This window comes from Helianthus annuus, chromosome 13 (assembly GCF_002127325.2).
Source record: "Helianthus annuus cultivar XRQ/B chromosome 13, HanXRQr2.0-SUNRISE, whole genome shotgun sequence".
NCBI classification, from domain to species: Eukaryota; Viridiplantae; Streptophyta; class Magnoliopsida; order Asterales; family Asteraceae; genus Helianthus; species Helianthus annuus.
In genome coordinates, this window is record NC_035445.2 from 113,068,414 (window position 1) to 113,081,656 (window position 13,243).

Genomic DNA, 13,243 nt, shown 5'->3' on the forward strand with positions numbered 1-13,243 from the left:
CCTTGATGTCAGATTTTGATCAAAGGATAATAGACAAGTATTAGAAGTTAGGTGTATGCAACAGGTTAAAATAACTAAGTTAAAGTTGTTACATCAAAAAAAAAAAAAACAAAATTAAAAGTTATTTACATGTTCAGTATGGAAGATTGAACAAACTTACTACTAGCACCCTATTCGGTTTTGATCTCCTTTGGTTCGTTCAAAACAAATTCTACATACAAATCCTTAATCGCGATAGCAATTGTCGTTATCAGTGGCCCCATTATCGCGCCCTGCGTCATTCATATATCATTCCAAAACCGGCATTAGATATCAATTGTCATACATCTTAAATTGCATATGAAAGCCATTTAGTTTAGTTTAATTTTGAAAGGTAAACACTTTTGGTATGCTATATTTAGGGGTGCCAACTTTTGACACGCCACACGAAAATAATCAGGTTTTTGGTTGTCATATCTAACCTGTTAAATAAACAAGTCGTGTTCGAGTTGACATGTTGAGCCCATAGCCCATAATAATTAAATGGGTTGTGTTCAGGCTGACCTATTTAGCCCGTTCAAGTAAACATGTCAACTTGACAACCTGTTACGACCCCTTTATTACAACTCTCTACCCCATTATGACTTGTCTAACATGTCTACAATTGGACCACACTGGTCAATCCGTTTGATTCGTTTAGATAAATGGGTTAAAGAGGTCGTGTTCAAGTTACTCGTTCAGATAAATGGGCCATGGACACAAATAATTATATGGATCATGTCAAGGTCCCACCAACCCGACACTATTGACACCCTTTTAACTAGCTAAATGTATCAAATAATCATAAATCGCAACTTTTGAAAGATGTCTAATATATAGTTCTATGGCTAGCAAAGTTCCTTAACCAAAATACAAATAATTTGGCGAATATATTATATAAACTTCCATGAAATTTGTTATTTACCTCGAGTGCAGACGGGAAAATTGCAGCTCCACCGATGATGCTAAGGCCCGTAAGATACGGATTATGGCCTGGTATATGCTCTTCTATTTCACTATCACCATACATAATAAGGAGTGCATGAATAATGGGCAAAACTATAGACACTATATACCTCCCTTCCATCACTAACTGCAAAATGGCAGGAACCGTTGCGAAAACATACGGCAGTAACGGGAAGAACGGGCTAAAGACAGCAAGTACCGTCGACACGTACAAAAAATGGATTTTAAATAATCTAAGCAAAAGACAAGTAAGACACCCCTGAAAGAAGGCAATCTCAGCAGTGGCTAAAAGTATCCCCGAAATCGCTTTATCAAGCACTTCAACACATCTAGTTCTTGCATACTTTGAAATGGGAAGCATACACATTACTTGTTCGGTTACTCCACTCGAATCTGACGTTATAAGCGCGTATAAAACCCATGTAAAAACCATGGACTGCGAAAGAAAACTAAACAATCCAGCTGCACCTGTCACAATCGACTCGATGATCACAAACACAAGCCTCGTACTACCACCAACGATCGATTGACCACTAGCTAACACGCGTTGGATCACATCTTTCCCTTGAAAAGCAATGGCTTTCGCCTTTTCTATTATATCTTCTCTACTAATCAACACTTCTCTAAAAAGCGCGTTAACCTCAGGATAAAGCTCGGCCCATTCGCGATTCTTGACCCGCCTTCTCAAATTCAGAATCTTCTCTGCAAACGGATTCGTTTTTGTCAATGCGGTTGAAGGTGCAGAAGAGTTTGTGGATCTTGGTGCCATAATATTCTTCATTTCCTCAACTATCTCAGTCATATTATACTGCATAGCCAAATTATCAATCTGATCAAACACTGTCCCATAAAACTGCGCCGTATATTTCGCCACCATCGCGCGCACATTGTCCTCTGACATCCACTCTGCCGCGTACTCGCTCTCTTCCACACGCGATTTAATTGAATAAACCGCGTCTCTACTCTCCACTCCAATCTTATATGAAAAAAAACATGTAGCAAACAAACTACCAAAAATCATAGCCATGATCAACCCAATCGCCACAATCGTCTCCAACCGTTTCAACACCCCACGCGTCAAAAATGCCGTGTGAGGCGTCCGCTTAAAGCTATAACTCCTAAAAGAGGAAATCCTACAACCAACGTTTCGCGACGTAAACATAAACCCCAACAACAACAATGTACAAGCCCCTATCCCCCCAAACTGCTCATAAGCCATGACAAACAACCACAACGACACCAACCGCCTTAACAATATAGAAAATCCAGTCTTTCTTCGTGTTCGTGCTTGGTTAAAGTTTCTCATCCTATGACCAATTATTGTATATATCAACTCTTTGATCTCCACAATGGTACCAATAAAGGCTCTAAACATGGACATTGGAACCGCTAGAAATGTATCGGTTAGACCGGATTTCAACGGTTCGGACCAGAAGGAAACCAGGGTGTGGTGGATGCCTCTAAGAGGGATGGAACAAATAACTGCCCAAAGTAATGGGCGGAGATAGACGTCAAGTAATTTGCTCACACCGTAGAGGACGAATATGGCGAATGCAACGCCTGCGTGGGCCATGGCGATGTAGAGGGCCAGGCGGACTTGCGGGTCGTCGGTTAGAGAGGAGTTGTCCATGTCTGGGGCACGGGAAGGGCGGGTTTTCGGGTGCGGGTCCGCAGGGAAGTCCGGTTTTAAGGTGGTGGCTGGTCGGAACATGGAGACGGTTTGTTTTTTTTGGCCGGAGATGATGGAAGAGAGAATAATGTTATGGAGGATGAAGAAGAGAGAAATTGGGGGAATTGAAGGTGAAATGTATGGATGGTGTTGGTGTCATGCATGTATATATATATAGCCATGCATGGATTATTGTGAGGATGACGTCAACTATTGCATTACACTATATAGTGTGGGCGTGGATGGGCAGTCCCACGAGGGACCGACTCTAATAGTTTCAATGGTTTAGAAAGTGGTTGAAGATATATTGGAATACGAAGGGTGCTACTTAGAACCCAAGATCGAGGAGGAAATATATAATACACGATCGAATCACCGCACATGACTTATTGGTAAGTGATTGTTTTTCACCCAACCCGACTTATGACGTTACTACTTTTAGGCGTCCTTTTCGTATGAGCCGTGACTTCTTACTTAGAATATCAAACGATTTAGCAAGCGAATATGAATATTTTCAACAAAAAACGAATGTGTGTGGTAGTCCTGGATTTAGCATGTTGCAAAATGACACGACCACAATTAGACAGTTGGCTTATGGCACGTCTTCCGACATTATGGATTCAGACATTATGGATGAATATATAAAAATGTAAGTATACACCGCGAGGGAAAGCCTCCATAATTTTTGTGAGTATGTCATGGATCTATATGTAAAAAAAATATATATTAAAGAAAACCTACGTTTGCCGACATACAACAACTTTTGGATGCTCATGAAGAGCGACATGGTTTCCCTGTGATGATCGGTAGTGTAGATTGTATAAAATGGGAGTGGAAAAATTGTCCAACTGCATGGCGCGGGAAACACACAAATAGGTATCATGAAAAACCGACTATGATGCTTGAAGCGGTTGCGTCACAAGATCTTTAGATTTGGTATGCATTCTTTGATATGCCTGCTGGAAATAGCGATTTAAATGTTTTTAATGAATCAAACATTTTCAATGACTATATAAATGGTGTTGGATCGAAGGTTTCTTTTTCTTTTTTTGTAAACGGTGCGAAGTACAAATACGGATAACACCCTAACACGTTTTGACCCAAAATGACACAGCGGAAATATGAATCCTAAAATTCCTTTCGTGTTAGTCGTTCAACGTACTAGAAAACCAATTAAATTGATTTCCCTTTTAAATCATTTTAACCAAGATAACTATGTTACATATGATTGCAACAATGTGACCACATCTCCGTACAATCCTTAATCTTCAACTTGATCCCCATTGGTTAGTCCATTATGAAAATCCAACTATCTGCGGTCACCATATATAACCAACACGTTAGTAACTGATGACATCATCTATTTTAAATAAATACATAGAAATCAATAACCACATAGCCATCTATCAATGTATAAGATTCCAATAGGATGTTCTTCGAATTCGTTCCTTACACCAAGCCTCAAACCTTCGAGAGCCTGATCGGAGTGTCGCGCTCCGGTCAAAGATAAAATTTATATACCCTAATTACCCTTAACAAATAGCTAGTGGTAGTGAGGGGTCGAACCACGAAGAGTATGTGGTTTGTGTATGGATTTGATTGAATTATAAAAGTTGTCACTATTATGAAGCTTGCTAAGATATATTTTTGTATTTTTGTTCAATTGGAATATGTGAATTAGAATTACTAGAATGATTTAATGGATTAACTACTTGTGATTAACTAATTGCAAGAATTGAAAATAATTGATTGACCAATAATAAGAAAACAAGGTTCACACCCGGTTTCAACTAATGCAAGACTTAGAGTTACTGTGTATTTTAATTAGTTTTACTTGAAATAGTTCATTAACGGGTCGCAATCACAAAGCTTAGGTGTCAATCACTATCAACGTCGTAAACAACGGACCATGATACACTTCGTTACTTTGGACTAGCAAATCCTACCAAAAGACAAGGCATAAATATGTGTATTCATTTCACAAAGTCAAATTTAATCATTCACTCGACAGTTTGCAAATTCAATACCAACGTAGGACAATTGTCTAAGATTCAAATGCAATTCAAGTTGTCACAAAATAATTAGCAAAACATAATAAACCCTAAAACTTACAAAAGTCTACACCGGGGTGAAACCTCCAAGAAATTAGCCGAGCATGATCGAAGAAACTTGATCATCAGATGTTGGAAGCGTGAATTGGATCATCGTGAAACTTGAAGATGGATGGATGGATGAAGGTTAGGGTTTTGGATGAGTGATGATGGTGAATGGATGAGTGAGTTGATGGATTGGTGAATTGATGGAGCTAGGGTTTCGAATCAAGAAGATGATGGTGCTTTGTTCTTGATTCGGGTTAATGGGAATGATGGATGGTGGAATGGTAGGTGATAGATAGGTGAATATGGCTCCAAGAACAAGTTTCAAACTCCCAAGAAAGTGTAACTCCCCAATAATGTCCCCATCAACCCTCTTTGATTCGATATTTGACCTAAAACGAAATCAACCGCGCAACAACATTGACGAGCCGTCGCCGACGGCCTGATGCCCCGTCGGCGACGGTCCTTGATTATTGAGTTAACACCGACGGTGTATCTTGCTGTCTACGGACAAACCAGGCGACGAAGGTTTGTGCAAACCGTCGGCGACGGCCCATATGGGCGTCGGCGACGGTGCCCAGATGTTTGGTTTTCTGTTTCGTCCATTTCTTGAGTCCGGTTGACCCATTTCACATCCCGGTGGTTCCGTTTTCGCTCCGGTGACTCGTAAAGCTCCCGAAAAGCTCCTTAAACTCTGTTAAACCTGCAAAACACATATCTAATCAAGAGTAGGCAATTCGAAACTAAAACTTGTGTAAAAACATCAAATCAAACAATTACAAGCACCGGATTTCGACCACGTATCAGAGCCCAACACTTACATACCTACAATTCTAAATTCATTCTTAATAGTAAAACAGTTAGCAACACATATTCTCCAACGCATTGAAGACTCACATCTTTACATATGCAGATAATGTCGAACTACCTTCATTGAACTACATCATGTGTAAACACTACCATATATCCACAACTTACATACATGTTCCATACATACATCTCATAATAACGACACCTAATTCTTACACTCTACCTTTATATGCCTCCATACATACATTCAAGTCATATTCACTTATCCACATCCAATTATTGTACTTTAATCATGCATAATAATTTACCTATGCATATACTTATGAACAAGTTTCATCTTCTCATTGGTATAATACATTCTAACACATTCGTTCCCACAAGTTTAATCGTTTATAAAGTCTACACTTTTACATGAACTAGAATTCTTTAATGTACCTATTTTGATAAGGTTGGTACTTTCATATGTTTAACAAAGCTTACGGAGCCTTTCGGGAACTTTACAAAGCATCGGGACAGAAATGGGATCAACCAGATACGCGAAATAAAGAAACCAGAAAACATGGCCTTTGGTATGGCGTCGGCGATGCCCAAACTCGCGTCCCCGACGCCCCCCAGAAACTCGCGTCGGCGGAAATTGTGCGTAGGCAGCCAGTTATCGTGTCGGAGGATTTTAGGCCTTCCAGGCCGCGTCGGCGACGCCAAACCTGCAGTCCCTCGCTGTTTAACTTCTTTCCAGCCATTACAACCCCCAGTGGAGCTCTCGGGCATTCGAGAACGTAAAATATCAAGATTTCAAGCCCCTTAGTCATTCTAATACTTTTCCTCATGATGTTATGGTCAACACCTTATTTTACCACACTATCTAGACTTGACCCGTTTGATTTTTAATCAATACATACTCCATCTTCATCAACTATTTACGATCATAACCACACAAATTACTTTGATACTTTCATCAATTACATGTTCCTACATGACTCCTAACAATTACCATACAACGATTCCCTTTGATACTAAAGAGGGAGTCCGTGAAGTACTTACCTTAAGCGTCTGTATTCACATTCGCTTCCTTGCCTCCTTTTGACCCGTTAGCCTTCCATGCTTCCATCCTCCTTGACATGATCCCTATATTTTCATGTCATCGCATCCACAGTTCTTGTTAGCATACGTGATTGCACATATTAACGATTATATCAAGTTCATATCTCACATTCCATTAGTCAACTCTAACAAGCATAAGGCATGTACCCGCAATCACATCCTTTCAAACTCATATAATTCATCATATCCTCACATATAATGCGTATTAATATAACACATATCATATGCTTTGTATAACATTACAATTTGACAAAGAGTCTAGCCATACTACTTATGCAAGGTTGACTTTCAGAAGTCAACGGTCTATCGTGTGAACTTTCGACTTAATCTCATACTTCCGTGTCATCATAGTAGACTATACTAGTGACACTATATATATTTCATACTCATGATACAATACACATACAACCACATCATTCACCTAACTATATGCTCACACCAAACGTTTTCAATTACGTCCATACTAGTAATTCTCATAACTTCGTGACTTACACCTACATCATTCGAATTTATTCTTTTTCTAGGATTCTTATATGCTCCATATCCATTTCTTTAATTGCAGTTAAGAAGATCAAACAATCCACGTGTGTGCATTACATCACTCAAGAATATAACACAAATCCTAAAATATACTTCTACCCAAATGACACATTACTATATTCACACATGGATTTCATCAAGAACATATTTCTCATGATAATTTTATTATTAATTACATCGTGTTCGCATTCTATACATATTCATTCGTTGTTTACATCCAATCTCATCTAATGATCTCACTTATGCATTTCATCGAACACTTGGTGTGCGTACTACCATCTAAGCATAATGTACAAGTATCATATGCACATTCTTCTACTAATTGCTTTCTTTCATCAACTATAATCAAATATCATCCATACTCTATAATATACTCAATCCGTGTAACCAAATTCATATAATACCTTACACTACATCATGATTTGAACAAGACTTAACACCCATGTCATCTTCATCACCCAACTAGTGGGTTTTCATCTCAACATCAATTTACTTGAAATTATACACAAAATAAGTTCTATTTGATGCTTCTAGTACACAATCATGCTTAGTTTCATACCAATTTACAGATTTAATCATAACCTATTCATAAAAGATCATCAAATAAGAATCTACAACTTACCAAGTGATTATTAGGGCTAGATAATCAAGAATTCAAGTTCATGCACGAATTTTAGCTTGAATCCTCCTTCAATTTAAACAAAAGGGCTGACTTGAAGCTTCCTCCTTCTCGTTCTTGTGAGTGTCGACACACCTCCAACACACACACATACTGAACTTTCTGGTTTATATGAAACTTAAACTCAATTTCTCACTTTTAGTCCTTTTTGTTTATTATTTTGTCAGAATGGCACTAAGTTCCATTCCCTATTTACATGACTTACTATTTAACTAAGTTAATTAGCTTGGTTATTTTATTTTATGCCAATACACAAAGAAACATACTAGTAAATTAAAATTCAAGTTTTTGGGGTGTTACAAATCGACCGTCCTTATAGGAGGTTTCATCCCCGAAACCTTGTTCACTTCCACTTATAATTAACTATCTTTTCTTCTCGCCCCATCAACCTGATCACGAGCCAGTCTTGATGACGACCTTCTAACTCTAAGAACCCGACCCGGAGTTCTTATTAGTGTCGTCCTCATTGTATAATGCTAGTTTCTAGCAAAATAAACATAATTATACGCATTGCCCCTACCTTCTTAAATTTAGCAAATTACATTCATCATCACATAAAAGGTTGGAATCTATCTAGAGCTCTTATTAGTGTTGTCACACCCCAACCGATGGCGGAATCATCAGGGCGTGGCACTGAGCGAAACAGATTGTCCAGAAGTTTCCACAACAACTATTATTACAAATTCAGTTTAATGATACGTCCCATACCGTATCCCAAATAAATAAACAAGTTATCATAGAAGCAACTAGGCAAATAAATTCCGTTCAGACAACTCAGATTTAATTATTACAAACCAATTGAATAAAAGTATTGCTTGAAGTCTTTAAGACTTATCCGGACAAGATCTATAGACAGCTAATGCCATAGACCCCGGATCGGACAACTCCAACGGCTCCATGGCAATTATTTATTTGCTTCTAGAGACCCCTAGGTAGACCACGACCAACAACTATTTGTTGGGCTCTAAAGCTTTATTATTGCCTCGATTCCCTAGCAAGCTAACACCTTAAACACCTGTCACATACGTTAAAATAAAGTCAATACATAAAATGTAAAGGTGAGCACACAAGTTTAATAATAGCATATAGAGTTCGAATAGTTTACGCATAACCAGGCACGTACACAGAGGAAAACGATGCATGTTAATTATCGACATGGGACCATCGATACCAACGACTGTGGGTTGACCGTCCGAGATGGTTCGCAATACATGATTACCACTGTAATCCATGCAAGTAATTGTCCTTAACAACCCCCGTGTGAACGGGTGCTGAGTCCAAACTATAGTACTACGTTGCTAAGGCAGGTAGATAGCACTCCACGTGTAAACATAATAAACAACATTCATTTAGTCAAGTAGCACATGTAAATGGTCAGCGTTCAAATAGTTTGTGTTTGATTGTGATTTGATAGGTAACGTATGTAACACCCAAAAGTGCTAAAAGCAAAAAGGGATCGAGTATACTCACAGTGATTGATTGTGGATTGAAGGGAGCGCTGAGAGTAAGGTTAGCCTGAATACTTCGATAGCATAATGATAAGTAACGCGGAAAAGTAAACAAGTATGGATGGATCGAATGGGCTGGTCGATCGAACGAACGGCAGGTTCGATCGGACGGCCTGTTCGATCGGCTGGTATATCCGATTGGACAGTCCTGTTCGATCGGCCGGTTGGCTCGGACAGGAATCGCCCAAGTCCGGCCGGTGAACGGTTCGGAATGTCGGTTTTAGAGTTTAACCCGAAATCGGTGAACCTTGTTTATAGAATCTGAGTCTTGAACCTTTTAACTATTTGAATGATTAGTTAGCCGGTGCAAGCTCCGTTTCTATTGGTTTGAAAGCATTGAGTGTAAAAGAGTTGAAAGAAAGTTGGAAATCCTTCTTTCAATCCTTCACATCATGAAAATGTTTAGATCTATGATGGATCTTAACGTGTTTATGTGGAAATCGGTTAGATCTAAGCTATTCATGGTTGAATGATGCCAAAGTTTGAAGTTCTTCAAGAACACCATGATGACATCACCCAAGAACACTTAGATCTTGGTGATTTCACGGTTAGAATTCAAGTTTTGAAAGATAGAAAGGTGTAGAATCAAGTAATGATCAAAAACGTACAAGAATTAGAGTCAAAACTTACCGGGATTGAGAGAAATCTGAGAAAAGGTGAAGAAGATAGCTGGTTTGGTCAGAGCTTTCCAAAAATGGAAACTATGACAATGACAGCCCTATTTATAGGCTTCCAAAAGAGGAAAGTGGCAGCCGATCGGCTGGGAGCTCCGATCGAGTGGGTTGCTCGATCGGCTGGCAAGATGCTAGTCGATCGGCTGACCTGTTCGATCAGGATGCTTCCTGTTCGATCCGCCACGCACTTCGAGTATTTTGCGACGATTTTCAACGTCTCGATTTCGGTGTACGATGATACGATTACGATAGAGTTCCTAGTCAAATTACTTTTAATCCCAACCACTATATCTATCATACAATCTTCTATAAGTCACGTTTCGATGTCGGTTTCGATTGAGTTCGATTGCTTTTCGAGTTTCGATTCGATTTTCGATTGATTTGCTTGAATACCACACCAAACATAAAGTAAGCACGCACAAGTAACACATAAGGCACACACACACGTATAATAATACCACAATTCGCGTAATTCGAGTCTCGAGTTCGATTGATTGTTAGATCGGTTTGGTTGCTGATTAGGTTAACTTTATCGCATTGTTACTTCCTATCATTCACAGTCGTAGATCGGTTCGCGTTAAAACACATTCGATTACTTCGGTTCTTGCTGGTTACAACGCTTACTCCACATAATACAACTAAAACACAAAATCGACTATCTACAGTCAAAGAAAGTGAAAGTTGACTTGGACTTGGACTTTGACTTTGACATTCGAAAACACGGGGTGTTACAAGTGTCGCTTTCACTCTATAGCGCTAGTTTCTAACACACTTCATCACTAGCAATTCATTCATCACTTTATTGCTCGTACAGACCTAAGTTTACGGCTTGTTTCTTGTTGGCTCATGTGGATCCCACCAAAAGAACAGATGATTGAAAGCCAAAATAGTCTATAATCAACTGATCCATAATAACAGTGTTTGAAGTTAATCTCCTCCCAATGGCAAAGGCATCAAACAACTACTGCAACCAAAGGTCTGCTATAGCTAAAGTCTGTTGAAGAACAAAGTCTGCTGATTCACAAAGTCTGCCAAAGTGAACCACTGATGAAGACTAAAGTCTGCTGAAAGCAATGGTCTAATCACCCTTTGATTGAAGAAGACAAACTCTGATGAAGAAGGTCTGCTAAGGCTCAACAGTGGATAGGGCTCATCAGATGTTGAATCAACAGATGATGTATATCAGTGTTTTGAATGTAACAGTGTATTAGTCATAGCAGATGTTAGAGGTTATTAGAGTTGTTAGATGTCACTGTCTAGGTGACGTCAGCCTAGATTCCTCAGAGGTGTGCATTGTACAATAAATAGAACAGTGCATGTTGTCACACCCCCCAAAATCCACCTGCGGAGTATCACCGCTTGGGAGCGTGACTGACCAGGATCAAGCCACCAATCATATTGAACATGCATTTAATATTAAGTAAAGTAAATGAAAACCATCCATTCAATACAAAAGGTGTTCAAACATTCAATCGTTTCATAGTGTAGCGGAAGCATAGCAAATAAACCAGTAGTAATTTACAGTTTTAAGCGTCATAATAGTTTAATGGAAAAGCCACGATCCTTGTCCACAACGACCCGCTTCTCCAGTGCAAGCTCCAAGTACCTAGCGATCTGCAAGGCATGAAATAGAATGATCAACAAACTAGTTGAGCGAGTTCACATAAAGGAAATGCGTAATAGTAAGTTCGTTTGTAATAGGTGGCTCTACTGGGCCGTTGTATGTTCTATTGGTGGTGGTGTTCCACGTTTCCTGTGGTGGTGTTCCACGTTTCCTGTGGTGGTGTTCCACGTTTCCTGTGGTGGTGTTCCACGTTTCCTGTGGTGGTGTTCCACGTTTCCTGTGGTGGTGTTCCACGTTTCCTGTGGTGGTGTTCCACGTTTCCTGTGGTGGTGTTCCACGTTTCCTGTGGTGGTGTTCCACGTTACTTAACCACTAGACTACTCGTAACTATAGGTATCCTTCACAACCGAGGATAGTGATGTGGTAGTCTAGTCACAGTGTCAATAGAGTATCTAATCAACCTTTCAATCCCATTATCCCATTCCCAACACCCCGGGAACCCCATGCCTTGGTAAGAGTGTGAACTCACCTTGGTTTGCTCGGTATGCTAGGTTATGCACTCACAGGTAATTAATCACGTCCTATAGTATGCACGTATAACAAATCAGTTCATGTTCGCAATGATACGCATGCAATTTAATGTTCACATAACAGTTAGTTTGCATATCGGCACAACACATATTATTTAACATTGAATCATCAGTTAGTGTGCACGAATACAATTATTAACATTCCTTCCCAAGCATGGCATGCCAAATAAATCAAACATATGTTTCATTATTCAAAGCATAAACCCTATTATCTTTCGACACATTACAGATCTTTCAACAAACAGTTACACAACTATCCTTCGACTCATATATGAAACACAACTATCTTTCGACTCATATATGATCTTTCAACAAACAATTTTAACAAGTATTATGTTTCGAACTCTAAGTCATCTATCGACCATATCTATCTTTCGATTCACGTGTTAACTTTCGTCAAAGCCATCCTTCGGTTCAAGTTTATCTTTCGAGCAGCAAAGTAACAAACACAAAACACAATATTCTGGCAACCAAGTTAAGTTTCGGCCACATGTGTTCAGCCGCCCAAAACATCCAATCGGTAAACCACCAAGAACCGTCCACACTTACCAATCATATTAGTTTTATATTACCGATTTAATTATGTGGGCCATTGCACCTTAAATCCATATATATAATATTAAACTTGTCTATGCACATAATTGAAACCAACATAGCCGCCCAAACAAAAATAACCATTGGACCGATTTGAAAAGGTTAGCCGACAACTCCATATTCAGCATTCATCCATTCGTTAATATTCATTCACAGTCAATGGCATGTGGTGCATGATTAAAGATTAAAAGCTCATTGGACCATCATCTCCATTACATACACACACATATACCACATATATCTATATGACTATTAATTTCCTACCAAAAGCACGTGCACCAAAGGCCATTCAATTGAACCCCCTTGCCTTAACCGACATTTTCAACCAATGGTTTACAACAATAGTAACAATTCAATTTCTACAAAAATCACTGTAAAATAATAATAAGTTTCGCATGGCAGAATGATCATGCAATTCCTTCAAGAGCACAACC

At 39.1% G+C, this 13,243-nt stretch overlaps 1 protein-coding gene across 1 annotated transcript; it reads right to left on the bottom strand.

The window, feature by feature from the left end:
* Positions 1–170: 170 nt before the first annotated feature.
* On the bottom strand, positions 171–2,687 carry LOC110899001. The gene is made up of 2 exons (XM_022145862.2): positions 944–2,687; positions 171–272 (listed from the first exon to the last, which is right to left on the bottom strand). Exons 1-2 carry the CDS (start codon positions 2,612–2,614, stop codon positions 171–173), a joined length of 1,773 nt encoding a protein of 590 aa, XP_022001554.2. The 5' UTR covers positions 2,615–2,687.
* Positions 2,688–13,243: the final 10,556 nt, after the last annotated feature.

Bases quoted from the DNA above. Each gene is read 5' to 3' on its own strand.
- LOC110899001 (XM_022145862.2), bottom strand. From the start codon at position 2,614: ATGGACAACTCCTCTCTAACCGACGACCCGCAAGTCCGCCTGGCCCTC. The intron at 273-943 runs GTAAATAACAAA...TGAATGACGCAG, and splicing joins TTTTCCCGTCTGCACTCGAG to GGCGCGATAATGGGGCCACT.